At 54.3% G+C, this 23,492-nt stretch overlaps 1 protein-coding gene across 2 annotated transcripts; it reads left to right on the forward strand.

Moving 5' to 3' along the window:
- Nucleotides 1–266: 266 nt before the first annotated feature.
- Nucleotides 267–22,902, forward strand: MFSD4A (major facilitator superfamily domain containing 4A). 2 transcript variants are annotated; one of them, XM_006261001.4, is made up of 10 exons: nt 273–562; nt 7,288–7,486; nt 7,599–7,838; nt 13,915–14,083; nt 16,040–16,155; nt 16,889–17,062; nt 19,005–19,152; nt 19,779–19,849; nt 20,739–20,859; nt 21,811–22,902. In XM_006261001.4, the coding sequence occupies exons 1-10, from the start codon at nt 333–335 to the stop codon at nt 21,870–21,872; spliced, it is 1,530 nt and encodes a 509-aa protein (XP_006261063.1). In that variant the 5' UTR covers nt 273–332; the 3' UTR covers nt 21,873–22,902. The 2 variants fall into 2 exon arrangements, with proteins under 2 accessions (XP_019332796.1, XP_006261063.1); XM_019477251.2 differs by lacking the exon at nt 21,811–22,902 and having other exon boundaries at nt 267–562; nt 19,052–19,152; nt 20,739–20,832.
- The last annotated feature ends 590 nt before the right edge of the window (nt 22,903–23,492 follow it).

Genomic DNA, 23,492 nt, shown 5'->3' on the forward strand with positions numbered 1-23,492 from the left:
GTCAGACCCTGAGTCGGGGGTGTCTGACCATGACCTCCCTGGTCGTGCCCAGGATGCCCGGGGGGGTCTGACCTGGTGCCCGTGGCCGCAGGCAGCAGGGAGAGCGCCGCGGCAGCCCCGTCGCGGTGCCGCACGTGTGTGCGCTCGGGGCGGCGCGGGGCAGGGCAGAGCGCAGCGCTCCGGGCGGGGCGGGCGGGCGCAGGAGATGCCCTGCCCGGCGCACGCCGCCCCCGCACAGCCGAGCCGAGGCGGAGCCGGAGCCGGGGCCAGGGGCGGGGAGCGGAGCGGAGCGGTGCGGAGCCGGAGTGGAGCCGGATCCGGAGCGGCGGAGGATGCGGGGCGCCGCGCGGGTGTGGGCGCTGCTGGGCGGGCACCTGCAGCCCACCCTCACCTACTGGAGCGTCTTCTTCAGCTTCGGGCTCTGCCTCGCCTTCCTGGGGCCCACGCTGCTGGACCTGCGCTGCCAGACGCACAGCTCGCTGCCGCAGCTCACCTGGGTCTTCTTCTCGCAGCAGTTCTGCCTCCTGCTCGGCAGCTGCCTCGGCGGCCTCTTCAAGCGCACGTAAGACCCCGGGCATCGCTGCCCTGCCTGCGGCACTGCTCTGCCGGCTTCCCCCGGCACCCCCAGGCTCTTCCCCCAAAGGGCCGGGTCGCCTGCCCTCTCCCCGGAGAGGCAAGGTGACCCCCAGCCCCACACTGGCACCCCGCAGCCCTGAGGTCTGTGCCTCGGAGCAGAGAGCCGGGTTCAGCCCCTTCTTTGGCAGGACCCTCTCCCCAGGGCCAGGCCAGCGCCGTGTGGGGTCACACGAAAAGGGTACATAGAAAGGTAGGAGTTGGGCTGCCCACAGAGCCGGCGGGGTCATGGCAAACGCCAAGCACAGTGCTAGGGTTAGGGTTAGGGTTAGGGCAGTGGGAGAAGCAGGTGCCCAGCGGCAGCACCGATCGGTTATTGAGCGTGTCCCTATTGTCTCAACCTGCTGCTGTAAAGATCGTTAATGCAGTTCTCTTGAGCCTCTGAAAAGTGTTGCTCAACTGCTCTCGACTCAGGAGAGAGGCATGCAGCAGAGAGCCCTGACTAACACCTGTGAAGAGCTCAGGGACAGCACCTGCGAGCTCCATGTCCCAGCTGGGACTCGCTGAGCTGCAGCGGGGACGCTGTGTAGAGGAGCCGGAGCGCTTGTTGGGAGCCTGGGCAGGGTGGAGGTGATTCTGTCCCTGAAGGCAGGGGCCTTGGCTGCGAGACTGAGCTCCCCAGTGTGCCGGGGACGGTGTGTGCTGGAAGGGGGACAGCGCTGTGGGAAGCTTGCTCTGCCGCTGCGGTGGAGAGATTTCAGGCTGCCTAGGCCAGCAGTCCAGCACCTCTTGCCAGCTCTCAGGCTAGTGCATATATGCTAGAAGGGGCAATGAGGGGGAAAACACGGCCCCACTGCTCTCTTCATCCCAAATGTCAGATTCAAACTGGGCTTCTTGCCCGGGCTGCATGCACCTCGATAGGGTTTCTAGGAATGGGCTTTGGCAACAGTTTTTTAGCTTTCCATGCTGTCACCTGCTGACAACAAATGGCAAATTGAGCAGCCTGCTCTGCCTTACTGAGCAGGACCCTGTTTTCAGGGGCTGTTCCTGGCAGGCTTAGGCATCGTGCACATGCTAGCCGCTAAAACTGGTCAGAAAGTGCTGGGTACGCTAAGGAGCGGGATACATTTCCCATGAGCTCAAGTTGCATGGGTCAGCAACACCCTAACCTGAATGTACACCAGCAAGCTCTAGCTTTAGCTACGTAAAGCTCCTTTTGCAGTTGACAGCATCTCCACTGTACACGGCAGCTTGTCTCAAAGCAGAGATTGTCCGAACGACACAGAAATAAAGGGGATAAGCCAGGAACTTGTGGCTCCCATTTATGTGCTCCAAGCCTCCTTCGATCAGGAGAGGTGAAAGCTGCTGCTAGATGTCCTGGAGACCCCATTTATACTGTTACTGTTGCAGGCAAGACAAGAGACCTGGTTCTAATTTACTGTGTAGATGCAATCTAGACTTTGTTCCTCTTTGGTGCTAACTCCTTATTATGGCTCTGTCCCACCTGTCCTCCAAAATGAAATGGCGAGTCAAGGCACAGCTGCTCTGTTACCAGGCCCTCTGATTTGGCTGTAACCCTGGCGTAGACAGAGCCTGAGATGTTCCTGGGGCTCCTCTGGCCAGAAAGCTTAACACTGGGTCACCCTTTGTGCTCTTGTGTGACCAGGCTGAGACCTGGGGGTCAGCTCGTGTGCGACTGAGAGCAGAATGGAGCTCCTGCGATTCAGGGTGCAACTTGGCTGTCCTGCGTGCTTGCAGCCCCCCTGGTCCTGCTTCGTTCAAATAGAAGAGTCAAATTTAGGAGCAGTAAAAGGGCCTCAAAACCATGAAAAATGCCATAGCCGTCTTGTCCATCCTAGACACCCTTGCACTGATCTTATTCTGTTAATTTTCTCTTCCTCCAACGGGTCGGAGATGCTGTGATGAAACTTCAGGGAGAGGAATAGGCCATATTAAGCTGTTCTTGCTTCTTTCCCAGATGTGAAGAAGGGCACCAAGTGAAAAGCTTTTTCAGGCACCTCTCCTAGCTGTAGAGTTAGTCTAGTGAAAGATATGACCAAGCAGATGTGGCTTCTTGCATATCTCTGGAAGGGATGATGTTCCATTACTTAGACTACTGGGATATTTTCTTATGACTCAGTGTGTTCACAATTTGCATCGTGTTGTGGTGTGGTTTGGAAGAACAGCTCTTTACAAGGTGATGTGAGCTATAATTCCTCTCGCTGGAGTGGGAATAGGTTTCATGCTATGGCTCAAGCCATAGCACTTCATTTGTTTGAGAAATGCTAGATTTAATCCGGAGCACTGTAACATCAGGGTAGGTACCTGCCCACGGGCTGTCTCTTTGCAAGCGCCTGTGTGGTTCATGGATGACGGGAAAGGCACAAACAGTTCTTCTTGCATTGTATGCTTTGGGCCAGGCTGTGAGAGAGCAGAATGGGTTGGATATGCATCGAGAGTTTGTGGAAATCTGGCCTTCAAAGTCCTGGTGGGAGCTGCTGGGTGCTGAGCACTTCAGCAGATCCGGCCCTGGGATGCTTAGGAGCTTAAACAGAAAACCTGGCAGCAGGCAGGGAATGCTGGGCATCTAGCCCTGAGCTCCTGAGAAGCAGCCCTGCTCTTTTCCCTCTCATTTTTCACTACCCCCATACCTCCTTGCTGCTAGGTAGGTTAGGACTGATCCTACTCTCCTGTGAACTCTCCTGGCACTCTTCTGCGCTGCCTGGCAAGGCCTGGCTGGTTCCTTTTCTGCTGCTCCTGAGCCCCTTTTTGCTTTAACCTGCTGAAAACTGCATGTCCCGAGAGGTATCGCCTGCTCTCCTGCAGCCCCACTCCAGGATCCTGTCCGTCTCTGGCCTGCACCAGCTGCTTCAGAGGCAGCTGCAGGAAACTCTGTAGCAGGCAGCTGTATCCGAATGACAGGTAATTCATCCCTGCCAACGCAAGCTTGTCCTGACCCATGAGCAAGAGCCGCCCACACCTGTGAGCACGAGGCTGCACAGCTTTTCCCCCAGCTCCCTTTGGATTCAGATGAAGGTGTGGATGCTCCTCACTTGTGAAAATCCTGCGTGTCCAAGAATCCCTTTGCACCCTGCTGAAATGCACCTCCTTGAGGTCGGCAGGCCACAGATGAGTGCGTAGAGCAGCGCTCTGCGATGGCTGAGCACTGCATCCCCATGCAGCCAGCTGGGGAGGCAGCACAAGTCACGCGGGCCGGCTGGCAGCATTCAGATAAAACCCACCGATGGGATGTGGGCCTTAGCTGAAAGTCTTGCATGTGCCTCGCAAGTGATTGCTTTAAAGGGGGCTGGGAGTTGCAGAGGGACCTGCCGGCTTAACTTTCAAGGGAAGCCTGAATCCTGCTTTGTCTTGCACGGCGCTCTCTTGGTACAGGCCTGCTCTCAAACTGCTCGGCTTGGGGTTCAGGGCTGGGAAGGGAGAAGGGCCTCCATCTCGGTCCATGGCAGGGCTGGGAGCGGTTGGTTCCAGGGGCCCTATGGAGCAGCGGGGCTGTAATTAGTGATAAATTGGCAGAGGTGGAAATTTTTGCTCCTTTCTTTAAAAAAAAAAAAAAAAAAAAAATCTGGATCATTTTAGTGCTTTTTCAGGGCATGCATAAATTAGCAATTAATGTTTAACCTGGTAATGGAGGTACTGTCTAACCAAGCCCGGGCAGCGTGGCAGTTGTTTTGCTGGTGCTGCAGAACATGACATGCATTTCTGGGATTTCTTGGTGCATGTTTCCACGGTCTCTTCAGGCCTCATATTCACCAGCTGCTCATACCTCCCTCTTATTCCCCCAAAGGGCCCTGCACGCCCTCGAGGGTGCTGCCTCGTTCCTCGATGCTGGAGGCTCCTCTTATTTACTTGCTGTTTTTCCCCTCGGTAGCACTGGGCCTTGCAGCTCTGTTGTTCAGGTTTAACCGCAGTGTTTAACTCCCTCCTCCTCCCAGCTTGTGGATGAGGGCTCTAAAAGGAAAAAGCAATGAAGTGAAAAGGAAGCAGGGGGGAAAACAAAGCGAGGCCCTTTGAGATGGGGACCCTTGGAAACGCGCTGAATTTGAACGCGTGGAGTGGAGCTCGCAGGTGAGGAGGCCCCCGAGTCTGCAGTCGGCATGCACCAGCCAGCAGCACAGGGAAGGAAACTTGCTCGTTTCTGCCTAACAGTCAAGGGTGGTGCAAAAAATCCTAGCTGTGCCTCTTCTTTCACAGATGGGGGAACCACGGGCACAGAAAAGTGCTGCAACAGGCCACGCCGCTAGCAACCAGTGGCCCGAGCTGGGCTGTGGGTGCCCTGCTTTCTACAGCCTGCTGCGTCCTCTTCTCTGAAGGGGCTCAGTGAGGCCAGGAGCTGGGCTCAGGAATTGGTGCCAGTCTTTTGGACTTGGCAGGTGCCCGCCCTGGGCTGTTGCCCATTTGGTGGTGGGAGGGCTAGGACGTGATTTGTGCTCATATCCTTTTAGCGAACGAATGATGTACCCTGCCAGCCTCTGCAAACATGCCCCCCTCTGTTGCACCAGCTCACATGGCAGGTGTCCCCGATGCTAGCCCCTCTTGCCTGCAGACATCCTGGAGGGTCTTTCCTCCCCGCTGTGAGCAGCCAGGGCGCGATGCTCTCACCAGAAGCCAGCAGGTGTTTCACTGGAGTGGGAAGGCTTGAACAGGGCCCGAGTGCCTGTCTGTCTTGCAGGGGGAGACACACACGCCTGTGCTCCTTGTTCTTTGCTTTGACTTTGCAGTCCCACATTTTGCTAGTCTTGATCCCCTCAGCGCTTTGCTGTCTGGTCTCGGCTTCCTTCCTCCCTTCCTTCCTGCCTCCAGACTTGGCAGCTTTCTGGCAGCACCGTGCCAACCTGAGCTCTGTTCTCAAATGAGCTGGCTGGCTTTCCCTCCACCGCAAGGGCAGCCTTGCTCCCCGATTGCCTCACAGCCGTCCCGACAGCAGGCCGGGAGGGCTCTGGCATTGTGTGATGTAACCCACTCGCCTGCCTCACCGCTGGCATCCTTGGAGCTTTCCTCCAAGGAAAGGGGAAGCGCCCAACCCCGTCTGCCTGTCACCGGGGTGCACTGAATAGACCATGTCTGCGGTGAGCACAACCCAGCCGCGTGAGAAGGGAGCCTGGGTCTGCACTGGGGGACGAGGAGGCCTGGAGAGCTGGCACTCCTGGCCAGGGCACTTCTAGCACCACGAGCAAGACGGGAAGGGGGAGCAACAAATGTTCCTATTGTAGGAGCGCCCTGCTCAGGGAGGAGCCCCCTCCGCAGAGCTGCTTGAGCCTGGAAAAGAGGCCAAGCTGGTGATGTGATACCGATAAACCAGGGGTTAACATCGTCCATGGTGGAAAGAGCTGGCCCTAAGGTTTAGCCCCTGGGGAGGAGGGCAGATCACCACTACACCAGGCAATTGTTTCAGGCTCTCTGCAGCCTCAGGCAGGCTTTGTGGCATCGTCCGTGAACCTCTGGCATGCTGGGTCATGCCTGGACCGTTCTTTCCACAGCCACGTGCTCCAGACACTTCCTTCACATGAGGGGCCCGCAGGGTGCTAGAGGACCTGTGGGGTGGGCTGGCACATGGCTGCATGCTGCAGTGACTGTGTGCATCCCCACACCGTCGGGGAGCCAGCCCCCCCAGAGCGGAGGGCACATCCCACCTGGTACCTGGTGCCCGGCATCTCCTCCAGCTGTCCTCCAACCATCTCCTCCAGTTGTCTCCTTGGCATGTCTCCTCCAGCCGTCCTCCAGGCGCTAATGTAAATGCCACTAGATTAGAGCTCCCAGCCCTGGAGTGGCCACAGAGATTATCGCCTCTCCATGCAAGCATTGCTGGAGATCATGGGACATGATCACGAGGCCTTTTTGTGCAAGGCCCAGGGTGGAGCTGGCAGGGAAGGGTAGCTGCGGCACTTGGCACACTTCTTCCTGAACTCCAGCGTGCTAGCACCCAAGACTTGTGCTCATAGAGGGACCTTTACAGGCCTGGTATCACAAAGGGCAGCAGCAAGTAGCATGTGGGTCTTGTCAGCCTTTAAATAAAAAATCAGTGGCCCAAGGACCAGAATCCAAGCTGACTTCCCCCAGCTCAGGCAGCCCTTTTGCATCCTCACCACCGCAGGAGAATGTGAGCTCAGCTCTTCGTGTTGCTTTTGGTCCTTAATGCCTCTGAGCCTGGTATGGGGTCCATCAACACACCGCACCTCTGGTACTATTTGGTACCGTCAGCTGGTTGCAGCTTGCCGCTGTGGTTGACCTGGGGTAGCATTACTAGGCTGCACGTGTGACTTATTGCCCCACTTCGCTTCCCTGACCCTGTCCATCTCTCCTTCCTTCCCCTGCCACATTTCAGGCCACCGATCCGATTCACAAGGAGCCCAGTTTTCTGGCCCGTGTGAAACCAGAAGTCAGATGAGGTGAGCACTGGAATGGCCTGGAAATGCACAGAAGTGAATCCAAGGGCCAAACCATGACCCACCTGGGCACAATTGGGTCCACACATCCTTTGGCTGTTAAAGGTGCCCGTGTCCAAGTCCTTTCCTTAGCCTGCAGTCAGCTTAGCGCACAGCACCTGCGCTGTGACCAATCTGTTATGCTCTCGTGGGCGCAAGTCCCGGTTTGCAGAACAGGGATGCAGCTGGTAGGGGGGTGGTGGGAGCAAGCTGACTTACTTGGTCTTCTCCTGATGCTAATGGCTCCTTTCCTTCCCTCTCCCTGGCTCAGGTTGGCCCAGTCCCTGATCGCCCTCTTTGCGTCCTCCCTCGCCATCTCCGTGGTCTTTGCCATCATCCCCCTGTGCCACAATGTGGTGCTGCTGGCTGTGGTCATGGCTGTGGCAGGGCTTGCCATGGGCTGTATCGACACCATCGCCAACATGCAGCTGGTGAAGATCTATCAGAAGGACTCGGCCGTCTTCCTGCAGGTGAGGCGAGGGTGCTGGCCTCCCCGCCAGGCTGAAGTGCTGCAGCCAGACTTCCTCGGAGGAGGAGGAGGTGGCAGGGCCTTCAGTGGTGTGCATTTGTCCTCTCTTCCAGGCCCTTCACTTCTTCGTGGGCTTTGGAGCCCTGCTGAGCCCGCTGATAGCTGACCCCTTCCTCTCAGAGTCCAACTGCATCCAGTCCAATGCCACGCTCAACGCCACCAGCAACCTCCCCCACATCCGCAAGTCCCTGGTCCCCCATCACCCCGGGAACTTCTCGCACTACGACCTGCCCATGGAAGGAGTGGTGGTGACGCGCGTGTCCTATGCCTTCTGGATCATGGCCCTGATCAACGTAGGTACCGCGGTGCGGGCAGCTGCACCTGTCACTGGAAACGCTGCCTCTCGGGGCTTCTCTCCCTCTGTCCTTTCCCCTCGCTCCCATGGCTTTCCTACCCCTGGCATCAGAGAAATGGGCTAAGGACCCAGACTGGCCCTGACACTGTGCTGAAGGCAAGGCGGTGGAGAGGCTCAGCGGCCTGGGGCTGAGTGCCCCCTCTATAGTGATGGAGACAGCCCCAGAGCCCAGCTGGTAACGCCATCCACCTGCCCCTTGCAAATCACGGTCAGCACAAAACTGCGGTGGCTAATTCCTTGTAGTAAGGTGGATTTAAGGGTCTGTCCTTTACCGCCATGCTACATCCCGATTGCAAATCAAGCCAGCAGCGAGATGCTGGCAGCCCCTTCGGCCCCTGCCGGGAGCTGCAGTTCACCCTGGTTCTCAGCCCTCCCCTCTCATACCAGAGCCAGACCGGCCCGTGTGGGGAGCGGGGGTCACCACAGAGGTCGGACAGGCAGCTCAGCCAGCCGGCACAGCACGTGTGACACAGCTGGTGAATATTCAGACAGAGAAGCAGGATGGTTGCCAGCTCTCGCTGGGCTTCCAGCTTGCACTGGTATGGAGCCTCTGAAGCAAGGCCCTCAGGCTAGCCCCTTTGCCTGCCTCGCTCTGCGCAGGGTAGGGGCAGTTTAATACACCATGGGGGTGTTTCCGAGCTGCTCTGGCTCTAGGGTGGCATGGGGCAGTGGGATGTTGTCTTCAAAGCTCTGCAGCACATTTCTGGGGGATGCAGTTGGGAAGCAGGGTATAAAGCATCCCAGCTCCAGCAGCCTGGTGCTGTCATGGGGGAGAGTGGATGCCATGCTCTCTCCTTGAAGGGCATGGCTATCAGCCCCACCTCACGCTGAGGCTACTGTCTGATGCCAGCAGAGGGAAATGGGGTCCTGGTGGACCGGTGCTTGAATAGGGCACCTCTGGTGAGTGCTGCAGGGAGCTGGGCTTGGTGACGTGGTAGGTGATATTTTTTCCCCCAGAAGCAGTGTGGCATTGCCTCGTGGTGCTAGGGGATGGTCTCTTGAGCGAGATGCAAGACACCACATCTGCCCCTTGCAGATAGCACCAGGAGAGACCCATGGTGCTATCTGCAAGGGGAGCTGCTGTTGCCCACTATGCACCAACCTGGGAGTGGGGAACAACATCCCGCCCCTGTCAGCTCCAAGGGCTTTTGCTTCCAGTCCCTGGCGGCTTGGCAGAGGGTTGTCACTGCCACGCTACTTCCTTGGTGGCAGAAGCAGCGTGTGTGTGTGACTGCGTCTCCAGGCAAGAAGCACGGCCTTTCCAGCGATAAGAGCCAGGGGTTGTGCTTGATGCCGATGACACGAGCCTGGCTTGGATGAGGGCCAGCAGAGCAGAGCGAGTGACTGCTTGTAGGATGAACAGGGCAGCGTCTCACGAGCTCCCGCGGGGAGAAGAGCGTTCTGCGCGGCCGGGAAGATGAGAACCGCGGGTCTCCAGCGGAGCATGTCACGTTGCTCTGGCCCCAGCAAGCTACACGAGAGCTGACCTCGCATCACTCATTTCCACTGCAAGAATGCTTTTCCCCCACCTCTGTTTCAGTTCAAACTGCTGCTGACAAGCTGCTAGGAAAATCAATGCAGGTAGTGTCCACTGCTTTGCATCCTCTCGGGGTTCAGTCACTTCTGTGCCGTAGCTTAGATTTCTTCTGTTTTCACCTGGCCGCTCCGGGACGGATGCAAACGGATCGCAGTGCATCTTCCAGCTGGTTGCCTTTGGACTCAGGTCTTTGCAGCAGTTTGGTTGTCCTCATCATGTCAGCTCAAAAAGCCAAATGAGTGGTATCAAGAGTGTCATTGCAGCAGAACTGAAAGGGATGCCGTGTCCCCAGGGGAGAACCCAGCTTTTGTTCTCTCTCTGTGTGCTGTGGGAGAGCTGCTTTTAATTCCACCAGTCTTACTATTTTCTGAGTTGAGGAACAATATGTGCAAAGGCAGCCTTCAATGCGAGTTGTTAGCACAAAGCAGCTCACGTATGCATGTAAGCATTGCTCGCAGTCAGTTTAATTAGCGTTGCGGACCAGCTCTGTTCCCAAGGAAGTTGACGGGAGTTCGACTGGCCTCCAGGCACGCTTGAGTTTCCAAAACAGCCCCCCACGGGTTTCCTGGTGTCCAGGTTCCTGTGTTGGATGAACCACATTTTCACACGTGGCTTGCGTAGGTGACTTTGTAACCGCTCAACTTGCGACTGAAGTTGGTGGCAGGTCCACAAACTCAAGTCCTGCTTAGGGTGACGGTGGGGCTGCCCCCGTGGCATGAAGAAGGGACAAACTGAAGGGAAAGCTGAGCAGCAAGGTGCTGCTTGCACACAATCCTCTTCCTCTATGTGTCTTGTCCCAAAGCAGAGTGCCTTGTTCTCTTTGCCAAGATGTTCAGAGGCCCCCGGGCTCATCCTTGGCCTGCATATGGGGTTATAAAACCCAGACCAGCGATGCAAGGTTGGAGTTGGCGCTCATTCTGCCACGTTTCAGGGACGGCAGGCGCGTGAAGCCAGTGAACAGCCAGGAGGGTTAGATAAAGGACTGGATAACAGGAACCAGGCAAAAGGCCAGGAAAGCACGTGACGGAGACCCTTCGTGGTCTAGCATCCCCTTCTCAGACCGTGCCGATGCCTGGTCCTCCAGAGGCGAGTGCAAGGAGTTCCCAGAGGCTTTTGTCATCCCAGCCTTCGCTGTCAAGAGACTCACAAAGCCCAGAGGCACGAGGTGTCAAGTCGCTACCGGCTAAAATGCAGCAAGGCGTTTAAAGATTTAGGAACATTTCTGGGCCCAGGTGGGTTCTTGTGCTCTCGCTCTCGCAGTACCGCAAGCACGCTGACAGTCGGTTCAGATGAAAGGAGTCCAGCCTCCGCCAAACACAACAGAAGACGCTTGGCAGAGAGCGGCAAGGAAATCAGGCAGATCTTGCCTGAAAGCAGCAAGCACCCAGGAGAGAGAAATGACTACATTCAAGCTAGGACTGCGCGGTGAAACAGAGCCGACTGCAGAAGCGGCCACGTTTTTAGGAGGAACGTTTTGCTCTGGAAAGCCTCTATTTAAATACTTCCTAGGACCAGGTCTACACTGACATTTTTGACCAGGAAAAGATGGAAACAAGAGCTTCAGCTTTCGTGTTTGGTTTCAGTAACGTGGAAACGCTTCGTTTTGACTCTGTCATTTCAACTGCAATATTTAAAATATGTTTATACATTTCCCTCTCGGTTTTTTTTTAATTTTTTCTGAACACTGTTGAAAAAAAAATAGGCATTTAACCGATCGGGATGAAATGACTTCAACGTTTTCAAGCTGAAGCCCAAATTTTTCATTCTGTGAGAAGTGAAGCCAAAACTTGCAGTTTTGGAAGAAAAACAAATTTGTAAAAAACCTGTCAGAATTTCCGACAAAACAGAATCCCATTTTCCAACCAGCTGTCGCGGGCTGGGTATCAGCAAAATTTCCTGAGCGAGGGATCCGCTTCTTTGTCAAGTTATTTTCCCAAGGGAAGTGGTGGAAACTGCATTGTGTTTCGGCAGCGCTCAGAGTAGACGGGCTGGAATAGTAGGGAACAATCCTGTATGTTCAGGGCGAGGGACCAAAATAGACTCTCGAGAGGAGAGAGGACAAGGCTGATCATTGTGTTTACCTTCTGGAGGGGCCAGTTTGCCCAGTTTGGAATAATAGTTCATCAAGTGCCGCATGGCCAATGGAGGAGAAAAACAACCGCTGAGCGTATTGAGAGAGATTAATTGTAACCGCAGGAACAAACCGGGGAGTCTTTCTGCTTCCTCCAGGGGTCCAGCCCATCACAAGTTCCCAGCTAGATGCTAAGTTTAAACAACAATGGGCCCCATTCATCCACGCACTGCTGACGGCTGTGGGGGTTGCACCCAGAGGGAACGGTCTTTTGCCTGGCCGTGCCCATCCTACTGCGGCCGGGATTCAGAGAGGCTCAACTGCTCACGCAGGCTAGGAGACATCTCCAGCACCCGGCCACGAAATGCCCTCGAGTTTTGCAGCAGCCGTTCCTCCCTGGAGAGTTGTGTGCAGGCTCCCTGCAGGTACAGACTTAGCTCTCAGCAAACCACTGCCAAGCAGCTCAGTAAGAAACCGGAGCTGCTCTTAGGAGCCAAGTAGCAAGTTCCTGTAATAAAGGCATCAGCCCTGCCCCTGTGTATCTTGGCAAACAAACCACCCCTGGGACTCGGTGTGGCTCATCGTCGTCGCTGTTTGAGCTCCTCTGTTGGGACGCGTGGAGACATTAAAGTGAAGAGAGGTGCTGAGTACCTGCTGGTGGGGCGCTTTGTGAGCCCCCGGTTGCCTTTCTCCACTGGGCACATCTGGCAGCGAGGGTGGATTGGGCCCTTTGCCCAGACAGAATTCCCCTGTGGAGCTGTTGCATTCATTTGTTTGTTCACGTGGTGCGGACACCCTGCCCTAGGCCCTCGCCCCACCCTGGCTTCAGCTACAGCAGCCTCTTCTTTCCCCTTAATGCAGCCAGGGCTTCATCCTCTCGCTTCCAGCATCAGAGGAAAGGGTGCATCTCAGCTCCAGCCGTGCAGGCTGCACATCAGGACCTCTGGGTTCAGTGTCTGCCTTGCAGTTGGGTGAGGCAGTCGGGTGCTGGGCATCACGGTTGTATTTTGCTCCAGAAGCAGCTGCTCACTCTGTGCAATGGTGGGTTTGAGTTGTGATCCAGGCCCATCGCTTTCCATCAAGTATGCCTGTAAAGTATGCTAAGGATATGCGCTCAACTCCTACCCAAGTTTGGGTCTCTGCAGTGCTAGACACTGTACAGACCTGCTGTGAGAGCAAATCTTGCCCTGAAGATGCTACAGTGTCAATGGGCAAAGAGCAAGAGAAGCCACGAATCATCCCTCCTGTTTGGCAGATGGGGCGATCGGATGCCCAGAGAGAGCAAGCGACTTATCTAGGGTCATGCAGGGGGCCTGGCAAGGAGACGGGGGTTTTCCCATGAGTTCCTGCCTTCCAGCTCCAGGGCTTTACCTGCAAGGTGGCCCCTCAGGCTGGAGGGTGCACGGTGCAATAACTGGCTGCACAGCCAAGGCCTCTCAGCTGCAATTAAAAGAGTAAGCCCTGGTCCTGACCTCCGGAAGGACTAGAGCTGTCCAGCAAGCACGCTTGTCCCTGGGACCAAACTGGCTGCTCCCATTCCTATTGTTCCCAGAACAATGGAGTCCTCATAAATTAATTTAAGGGAGAGAGAAAGGGGGGGCGGGAAAAATCCTCCATACATTGAAATAGGAGCCCAGGCCAACAAAAGCCAGGAAGCCTGGAGCTGGTGCGCACACGGGCTCACAGACATGGAGAAAACAAGCTGAGTGGCTGGAGCGGGACAGCGGGAGCTGTAACTTATGGATTTCCTGGCTTTCTCCCACGGTCTGTGCAGAATAAACAGGACTTTGGTTAAGGAGGAGGGGGGACTTTATTTAATTCCCTTTATTTTCTCTTGAAACAAAAAGAATGAGTCCCCCTGGATTTCTAGGCACCACCGTGTCATGGGTGCGAGCGGCATCCCCGGGGCGTGACGCCTTGCAAGGCAGCCACTGGAAGCACCACAGTGGCCTCTCCTGTATCTCCTGTGCCTCGTGCTCCCCTCTCCACCCCTGGCCTGAGTTCTCCAGCCCCTTCCTCTCCTCTGCTCCCCTGTGAGCACTGCAATGCTGCATCTGCCCTTACTGAGAGCAGAGATCCTGGGAAACATTGCCCCACTGGCTGCCAAGATTTGGCTGGCCCAAATTATAACCCCCATATTTCCGTCACCATCAAACCCCAGGGCTGTCCACAGGGAGAAGGGAAAGCATTCCCCTTCTCTCTTGAGCTGGGCCAGACTCTTGTCCCATTGCAGGTGCCCAGACTAATGCTTCCAGGGAGAAAGAGATGGTGTTTGGCAAGGGTAGATGCATTGCACGTGCCTGGCGCAGCCCCCTAGGCACGAGTGGAGCAGCCCCTATCCCCTCTGAAGAACACGTGCGCTCGTGTCGATGCCGAGCTTACCTGCCGTGTCCCTTGCTTCCCCAGCTGCCAGTCCCCATCGCCGTCTTCTTCCTGCTGTACAAGGAGAGGCTGGTGCCTTGCCTCAAGAGCAGCAGCCCCCCACTGCTCTCTGCAGACGAGCTGGCGATGGAAACGCGCCCGGTCGAGAGGGACACGCTTTCCGCTGGGTCACGGACAGCCCAGCCGGACGGAGGTGAGAGGGGCGGCTCCTGTACCTCCTTCAGAGCAGGGGGGCCAAAGATGGGGCTACCAGCGAGATCCAGGGGAAGGTGCCAGGGTGAAGCCAAGCCATCCGATGGGGTGGGCAGAGCAGCAGCATGCAAGAGCCCTGTGAGCCTTTGTGGGTTTCCTTGGCATGATCCACCCCAGCGGCTTCACCCAGTCTCCAGGGCAGGGAGCCCGGGCTCAGCTGGGTCCCGGTGTCTCTTTCCAGCGGTCCAGCTCAGCCCATGCCTCTGTGGCGTGCAGGGTTCCTGCAGCCTGTGCCTGCTCCTGAAAGCATTGGTAGGTGGGGAGTTTTCCCCCCAGAGCTGGCTCTTTACGCAGCACCTCAAAAGCTTCAGCCTAGGTCACTGTGCTGGGTTGTGTCCTTGAACATGGCTGGAGTCGCTCTGTGGTGAAGAGCTTGTGGTCTGAAAAGAAAGGAGAGGGGATGGGAAGGGAAACAGAGGCAGAGGGAGAAGTGCCTCACTCTGGAGGACACAGCAGGTCAGTGGCAGAGCTGCAGGTAAGTCCCCTGAGTCAGTAGCAGAGCTGCGGATAACTTCTCTAGACTAGACGCAAAAGTTTAGGTGGGTCTAAGCAACATTTCCTCTGATCCTACCGGCGTGACAGTGTTTCCATGCATTCGCTGCTGTATTTAAAATGACCAAGATCTGGGCCCTTATGGCCAGAGGTAAACCTGCAAAACCCTGGGACTTTGCACCAGCTTTGGGCTCCCACAATGTGGAAGTGCCCCATTCCTTTGGGAAAGCAGAATTTGCGGCTCTTAAGTCCCTGCTGCACGTGCTGGTGTGAGGAGAAACCAAGGGGAAGCAGATCACTAGTGGGACTAGGGGAATTTCAAAATGCTTTTAGCCCTCTGATGGTGGCAGTCGCACAAGCAAGAACACGTCTTTCCTCGCAATGAAGAAAGCAAAGGGCTTGACTCTAAGGCAGAGGGAGTTGGGGCAGGGACGGGAGGAGCGAGGAAGTACCACAGGGTGGGGGCAGGAGATGGCAGCCCAGTCTGCACGGCCAGGCATGTGCAGACTCCAGCAAAACGCCCCAGTGCAGAGGTTGCGAGCCCAGTAACACCATGCTCGTTGCAAGGGAGAGCTCATTTCATCTGGCAGCAGGGCTAGAAGCAGCTATGCCCATGGAAAGCCCAGCTCTGCTGCATGGCAGCCTGGGCTAGTAAAATCCACTGGTGAAGTGCAGACATGGCCCGTCTAAGCAGGGTCCAAGCATGTGAGCGCCCCTGCCCTGATCTCGGATGCTAATGGAGACTTTGACTAACGAGCACGTGCTCTGAGGACAGGAAGGGGCACCACGGTCTCGTGACTCAAGGTTGCCGTTGCCCGTTTTTGCAGACGGCCATCTCCGCACCTTCGTTCTCTCCCCAGTGCCTGTTTGATATCAGCTAATCCCAGAGATTGACTTCTCCAGGGCAAGGCCAGCTGCTGCTGTGCGATCGTACAAAGGGCATTGGTGGGGGGGCCCTGAGCTGCGTTCAGAGTCCGGAGTCGGTCCTGCCATGGAAACTGTGGGCCCTGTCTGCTCTGCCCTTGTAATGTCTGCCCCCGAGCCAGTGTTGAAATGCTCAGACCAGAGTTGTCGCTTGTTTGAAGAAGAGCAGACGCAGCTCCGATGGTTTTTTGGGAGCCCTTTTCTGCAGTGTCGGTTTTGATCTTGATTGGGCCCAAAGCACAAGCTGCTGGATGTCCCGAGAGCCCGAGCTGCCGAGACAACGGCTTGGCAAGGCCAGGATGCTTCTGAAGTGCTGTAGAAAGTCTAGCCCCGTGTGCTTGCCATGCCCTACAGGGCCCTGAGGGATCCCTTTGTTCCCTTTCATTGTCCTGGAGCAGATAACGCAACAAATGCCCTGTGTGTGCCAGAGAAGCCTGGCTGGACTGATTTCCACCTAAGCTTTCCATTGTTTTTCACCCAGGGCACAACGACTTATTTAGCTGCTGCCAAAGCAAAAACTTCCGAGGGGCTTCTTATTCCTACTTCGCCGTGCACATCACAGGGGCCCTGGTCCTCTTCATGACAGATGGGATCACGGTAAGTCCCTGAAGCAAACCTCGGTCCGTTCCTTCCATGCCGAAGGCAGGCTACCTGCTCTCCCTCCCTAGGGGCTGGGTCTCTGGTGTGTCTATGTGGCAGTGATGGCCAGGACAGCACAGGTAGCTTGTATGCTGGTAGGCATCAAGCCATGCCAGGAGGGAGCTCAGCACAACCTAACCCAGCTGCTGAGCCTGCTTCTCATGAAGGTTTTGCAGCTGGCATCAAGCCCTGTGCTGCCACAGCTGGACTGCCAGCAGTGCAGGCTCCTGCATGTCGGCACAACAGTGGGAGGAATCATTTGCAATGACCCAGCCATATCTCAGCAGTTGCATCCCTGCCATGGCTGCTGGACCTGCTCTCTGGCAAGGCTCCCGACTCTACCTCCTAGAAGTGTCAAGCTGGGGAGCTGGCCCATGGCATGTGTCTGTGGTATGGTGGGACCGTGCATTCACTCTGGGCTCCTAAGGGCCCCTTCCTGCCTCAGTCCATGCAGTCACTTTGGTTCCAGAGGCCTCAAATGCGGGCCCGTGACCTGGATGACCAACCGGATACCCTTCAAGGTGTCCCTCTCAAAGAGCAGGCGTTTAGTGCTGCTTCAAGCCTGCCCCATTGAAGGTGCCGTGGGTCCCCAGAGCAATTATGCTGCAATTAATACATGCAGAGATCTGACCCTTCTCCTGCAAGCAGCTACGCCTGGGAGGTGCAAAGGTGCTGTCCGTTTTCTCTGCAGGGGGAATACTCTGGGTTCATATACAGCTACGCCGTGGAGGAACCTCTCTCAGTGGGACATAAGATGGCCGGCTACCTGCCCAGCCTGTTCTGGGGATTCATCACGCTTGGCAGGCTCATCTCCATCCTGGTGTCCTACAGAATGAAGCCCACAACCATGGTCTTCATAAACGTGGTAAGGCCAGCTCGCCTATCACCCTTCGCATGCTTTAGACTTAGAGGGGTAAGACATCCCAAGCTGATTCTGCCCCTAGGTTGCTGTAGCTAACCTAGTGCAAAGAGGCTGAGAGTAGATGACGACTCAGAAGTGTACAAACCACTGATTTGGGCTGCTTTCATGGATTTGAAAGCAAGAAAGAGCCCAACATGTTGGAATGCAGCGGAAGCGTTTAGTGAAGCAGTTGTCATCTTAATTTACTGGCGTGGTAGCGTACCGTGGGGGAATCAAATCCTTAATTATTTCAGTGCAGCCCATCATACCTGCTGCAACTGTGATTCTAGTGCCCCTCAGCTCTGTAGCAGTAGTAATTTAAGTAGGAGCCCTCCAGCTTGTGTGTGCTGTTATCCAACTGCTAGGCAGCTTAATGATGACAAATGCAAACTAATGCCCCCTGGAAGGAATAATTTTAACTGCTCCCTGTATTTTTGCTGGGTTTTAAATGAAGTGTAATCACTTGGAGACAGCACAGGCAGTTTGGTGAAATTCTGCGCTCAGCATACAGCTGTGGTCGCAGAACAAGCCTCGTCGGGACGCAGGAAGCGGTGGACACAAAATACTGTTGCTGGTATTAGTGCTGCGCATTCTTCTACAACAGTGGTTTTCAACCTGGGGTCCACGAAAGATGACTATCATCAATCAAAAGTATGTGAGCACTCACACTTACAATCCAAAGGGGTCCACACCTCCGGTCGAAATTTCCAAAGTAGCCTGCACCTCCGTTCAAATTTTTTAGGGGTCTGCAAATGAAAAAAGGTTGAAAACCACTGCTCTGCAGTACCGAGGTAACTATGACTCAAATAAAAAAGGATAAGGCGGAAGTGGAATGAGGGTCACCAACAGATGACAACAGCTATTATAGGGGTGAAAAGATACAGAAATGTTTTGGTTAGAAGGAGAGGGCCATAACTTGAAGGGGTACGAACCCGTCCCACTTACTTGTCTTGTCCAGTGTGGAGATATTCGCACTTTCTTCTGAACTGCGTCTCTGGACATACGGCATAATCGTTCTCAGGAGTTAAGGGCTGGGTGTGTCGGCTGGTGCTGATTGGGGGTCATTGCTGGACCTGCAGAACTTGTTGGAAGTTTTGCCGCTTGCTTTCATGGGCATTGCCCATGGCAGGAAAACTACCTGCCTCTTTGACGCTGAAAGCCTTGAATAAGGTCTGCTGTAGTGCTGTCAGCTGTTGTAACATAATATTAATTTGAGGGGTGGCGTTTAGATTCTTGACCATGTTGTGCGTGTTTGCGTTCCTATGTATCCATCATTCAGTCCCCAGGGAATTAAGGGAAAAAAAAAACCTCCTATGGTGTTAGGCTGGGATTACAAAAATGTGCGAGCTCCCTCTGCTGGACTCCCGCCGACTTTGGTCGCACCTGCAGACAAATAAAGAAATAGCAAAAAATTGCTTTTAAACTCCGTTAGAAATGAAGCAGCCTCTAATAAAGCGGAGAGGGCAAGCCATCCATTCTTCTCCTCGTGTCTGCGAGGTCTTGCTACCACTTGTGCCCCAACTGGGAGCCTGCTGTATTTAGGCCACAAGGATGGTTAAGGCACAGATGCGGAGCAGCTCTGAAGTGCTATGGGGAGCATGTCCAGAAGGAAGCCTGATAAGGACAATCCGTCTGACTTCCAGGTTTCCAAAATGTGCCCAACTGCCCCTCGGCCTTTGCCCATACAAAGTGAGAACAAATGGTTGACCAAAGTGAGACAGGAGCTGCCTGAACCATTTACTTCCATAGCTGTTGAGCCCCCTTTTCCAGCAACAGAGATCCTTTCTGTCTGCATGGCCCGGTATAGATTTCCCTGCCAGCTCCTTCCTTAATTAAAAGTCCCAGCACCCCGACCGCACTGCTTACTGCGTTTCCTGGAAGTGACTCTGAGCTTATGTTGTTGCAGGTCGGAGTGCTTGTAACTTTCCTCCTGCTCCTGATTTTCTCCCACAGCGTTGCCTTCCTGTTTGTGGGGACAGCATGCCTGGGCCTGTTCCTCAGCAGCACCTTCCCCAGCATGCTGGCCTACACCGAGGACATCCTGCAGTACAAAGGTAAGCCGATGCAAGAGAGGGGCCCTGCACCCTGCGTTGCTTGAACAACCCCAGGGCAGGCGCAGTAAAAGGACCCCAGGCAGCAGTTGCAAGGGTAGAGCAGGCTGGTGAGCTAAGTGTGGACAGAAAGGGCTGATCTGTGCAGGCCTAGACACATGCCAGAACAGGCACTTAGTTCAATGGCAGGCTGCTAACGACCCAAGGGGGTCCTGGAAATCATGTGGGTGCTTCCAAGATGCACGGCTCTAGGGCAGCTGCATCACATCCCAGTCATTGAACAGTGTCAACTGCAGTGATGGGAACCTCATTCGGTTTAGGAAAACCACTGAGCTTCAACATGCAGGAAATCACGTGCTCTAGCCAGGAGTTGGATTACACAAGGCTGTTACCAGCCTCCATGCCACGAGGCAACCACAGCACCTGGCTCCTTTCACGGAGGTGGGATACAGTGAAGGAGCAAGGCCAATCGAGGTAACATCGCTGCATGCACAGCCACCTGGGCTGAGCAGATCAGGAACCTGGGGGAGAGGTGGCTGCAGCTGTTAGCACGCAATGCCTTCTCTTGCACTACTGTGTCAAAATGCTCTTGGCCAGATCTGACATTACAACTTACCACTTGTTTCCAGGCTGTGCCACGACGGTGTTGGTGACTGGCGCTGGCTTTGGAGAGATGACGCTACAGTTACTGGTGGGGTCGGTAAGTGCAGAAGGGAAAGCAGGGAACCACGGAGAGCTGCATTCAAGAGGCTGGAGTAAGACTCGCATTTGCAACAGCTCTTGGAGAATCTGTCTCCAAGGAAATGTAGGAGGGAGGCATTAACTCAAGACTACCAGCAACCATTTCTAGCAGTTGCTGTATGGCGCTACGTTCTTCCTCGCTGCCGAGGGGTTTCAGTGTTAAGGGCAAAGAAAGAGGGTTTTGCAGTCTTTAAGTTTATATAGGAAATGGTGCAACTACTCCAATAGTCTGCCCTCTTGGATTCTTTTATGCCTCTACCCACTTCTGTTATAGCAGGTGTCTTGTTACCACATCTGTGAGTTTTCCCCCCTGTCAGCGCTGAAAATTTAGTTGCTAGTCTGAAATACAGTGAAGGAAACAGCTAGCCAGCAATGGCAGAGACCCAGCTGCAGAGCCGCTGTCAGGTCGCGCTGGGGCCCTTTCCCACAGAAGCCAGTGTAACTTTGGTGGGGATAACAACCTGACGCTGGGAGAAAAAGGAACACGTCATCTTCAGCCGGGAGCCAGGTCTTAATGAGAACGCTGCTTTTTTGTCGCATTCATGTCACATAGGGATGCTTGCAAACAACATCTAGATTGATATATAGCAAGACTCTCTCTACCCAACCCATCTCTTCCTGAGCCTGAGAAAACAGATGGGGCTTGGAGCTTGCCGTGGGGGTCAGTAGGTTGGAGTCCACGTCCTGTGCTGAGAGAGGCAGAGCTAAGGGTCTTCCTGTATTCACAAGGGACAGGGCTGGCTCAGGCAGGTATTATAACCCAAACAGCTGCTCTTCCCCCCGCGCTCACTGGGACCTGCTGTCCCTCTCTAAGCTGTACTGAAGACCCCTATTTCTTTTTGCTGCAGATTATCCATGAGCAGGGCAGCTACAGTTTCCTGGTCTGTGGGATGATCTTTGGAGGTTTGGCCTTTACTTTCTACACTTTCCTCCTGTTTTTCCACAGGATGCACCCCAAGCCCTCATCAGGTAAGAAATGGCAGCACTTAACCCTGCTTCAGAATGAGAGGAAAAGTGACCTGTGCCTTAGCCTAGACCAGGCGCGCAGCGGTCCAAGCAAAATGCAAGGAAATGTTTATTCTGCTGCTGCTTCCCGTTCCCTCTTCCTGCTTTGACTTGCCCACAAAGCCCTGGCAGCCACACGCCTGAGTTTGCTTTCTTTGCTATGAGGAGGAGAGGAGGCGTGTTTGTGGGGGGGGAGGAACAGCAGAATATGAGATGATGCTGAGAAAGAAACTGGGATGAGCAAATCCTGGTAAAGCCGTAGTCTCCCAGCCAAACCCAGGGATCGAGGGCTTTCTTGCCTGCAAACCCAGGCAGTGGCTCTGAAAGCCAGAGCTGACAAGGGAGGTCTCATTTATTACCTCGCTTGGCCTGATCACTAGCTACTTCAATAGTTCCAGCTTTCTAGCATCTCTCATGCTAAAGTGACAGCATTGGCTCGTCCCTTAGAGTTGAGGATAGAAGCAGGACCCTGCTTTAAAACAACCCCCCTCCCCTCTTACTTTTCATGGTCCAGCAGCAGGGACCTCTCAGGACTGAGGGCTCAGTGGAGGAAAGCAGAGCGGTGCTGTGCTGCGCCTGCTCAAACAAGAGCCGTCATGTAGTTCAGCACCATCCTCTGTAGAAGCAGACTCAGACAAACCATATCAGCAAAGCTGGTGCAGAATACAGACAGGAGCCTCGAATGAACAGCTGGTGTGCTTTGAGTTCAGCCCCTACCTTATTTCACCAAGTCTTCCCCTTAACAGCACTGGACCAGCCACTCTAAGTGGTGCTGCAAAGGGTGTGCAATAGGGCAGGAGCTCTCATCTCTACGGAGGAAAATGCATGAGCTTTGATTTTTAATGGATGTTAAGATTACACAGACTGATTCACTTGTCAGTGCAATATTCCTAGGTGTGTAATCTTGATTTGCAGATCCGGATGCCTCACCTGACAAGCCAACAGTAACAGACGACTCTGGACTTTATCAGCAATAAGGCAGCCCGGCCCTAGGTGAGGGTTTGTCTATATTAGCAATAAACACCTGCAAACAATTGAGCGTTATTTATAAGGATGATTTCACATTGTGGCTAAATTGCCCTTGTGTTCTGCAATCAAAAATCAAAGCCAACAGCCACCTTCCAAGACGAAGAGCAGCAGGATGTTGCTCGTGTCTCAGACTCGTGCATTCAGGAAGAATACAGAGCAGCAGACTGAAACCAGGCCCCTGTCTTCTAGGAGAATGACAGAACAAAACTTGTAAGTTGGATTTCCCAGCTTCTGCCAAGACCAAGACGGGGGTTCTGCGTCTGTCCCTAATCCGTTTGTAGTTTGAAGTATCCCCTTTGTTCAGTCACTAGATTTCTTGGATGCTGGAAAATTTCTGTCTCCACAGTCCTGATGACCAAACAGCATCCTCTAAGTACTACAGAACCACCTTCAGCAAACTGCTGCACAGAGCAGCACAACCTTCAAATGGCGATTCCCTTTGGGAACGCAGGCACGCACTCCTAGCAGGATCTGGCGATATTTTTGCACAGTGGGTAGTTGTTGTATATTCTATGGTACCAGCTCTGTTCACCGAGGCAGTCCAAAATCAACAGGCTGCAGCAGGCTGAGTATTTAACTCATTAATGTCTGTAGCAGATGAAAGAATGAGTTACGATGGTTTACTTTGCTCAAGTCATTAAGTTCGCTGCTATAGTGTCTGTCTGTAGGAACGCTGGAATTGAAACTTCCATCTGAAATGGAAGCAGAGGGGATCCAGCTTCCAGCTGTTTGATCTGTGCAATCCCTACTAGAAAAGGTGCCTTCCCTGAGGTACTGCAGAAACCCAGGAATGCTGTTACAAGCAAGTGATAGCCTTGAGAAAAGGACTTTGACTGGGGGAGGAGTGTGAAGAGATGTATGCAACGTTAGTGCAACTGGACTCGTTTTTGCTCCCAACTGCTGTATGAGGTTGTATATATGTAAGTGTGTATATACAGCAATGTTAATTAAAGAAGTGACGGATTGCTATATTCTCAATAGACTGAGCATGACTGACCAATCTCTCTTCTGGCCAAGCAGTAGTGGCTGTGTGCGAACTGCAGGTTTTCTCCATTCCTCTGCATCTCCGGTCTGAATTGCTAATTGTGGCAGGCTGCCATGAGAATGGTACCAGTGGCTTCCAGGTTTCTCAAACTTCAGTACATGCAACGAACCCACCAAGTCTGCATGAGTCCATGGGCTCTGGAATGAGCCTCTTGCCTTCCCTTGAAGGCACTGCTTCCTGTGAGCCTAGCTGGTGGGACTAAGGCTAAACCCAGTTAAAGTGAATGGATGTGAAAAGGGTCACCCACAGGTATCTTCCAGGAGGAACAGCTTTTACCCAATGGTTTTGGCTGCTGGTTTTTTTCAGTTGAGGAAGGCAATGTAATTCCTTTGCGTCACCGCATGGTGCCACCCTCGTGCTACATTTCTGCATGACAGGAGAGCCGATCCTGGCAACTGTCCAGCATACACCTTCCTTTATATCCAGCAGCTGAGACTAGGAAAAATGGAGCGCTGCAAAGGCTCTGACAGGAGGAAAATCCTCATCCTAGCACAGGGACTCAGAGAGAAATCCTTCCCCACTG

The sequence above is a fragment of the Alligator mississippiensis genome, chromosome 14 (genome assembly GCF_030867095.1).
Source record: "Alligator mississippiensis isolate rAllMis1 chromosome 14, rAllMis1, whole genome shotgun sequence".
Taxonomy (NCBI): Eukaryota; Metazoa; Chordata; order Crocodylia; family Alligatoridae; genus Alligator; species Alligator mississippiensis.

Coding starts and splice junctions, on each gene's coding strand:
- MFSD4A (XM_006261001.4), top strand. CDS start 333: ATGCGGGGCGCCGCGCGGGTGTGGGCGCTGCTGGGCGGGCACCTGCAG. Junction 14,084..16,039: donor GACAGCCCAGCCGGACGGAG/GTGAGAGGGGCG, acceptor TTTTTCACCCAG/GGCACAACGACTTATTTAGC. Junction 16,156..16,888: donor TCATGACAGATGGGATCACG/GTAAGTCCCTGA, acceptor TTTTCTCTGCAG/GGGGAATACTCTGGGTTCAT.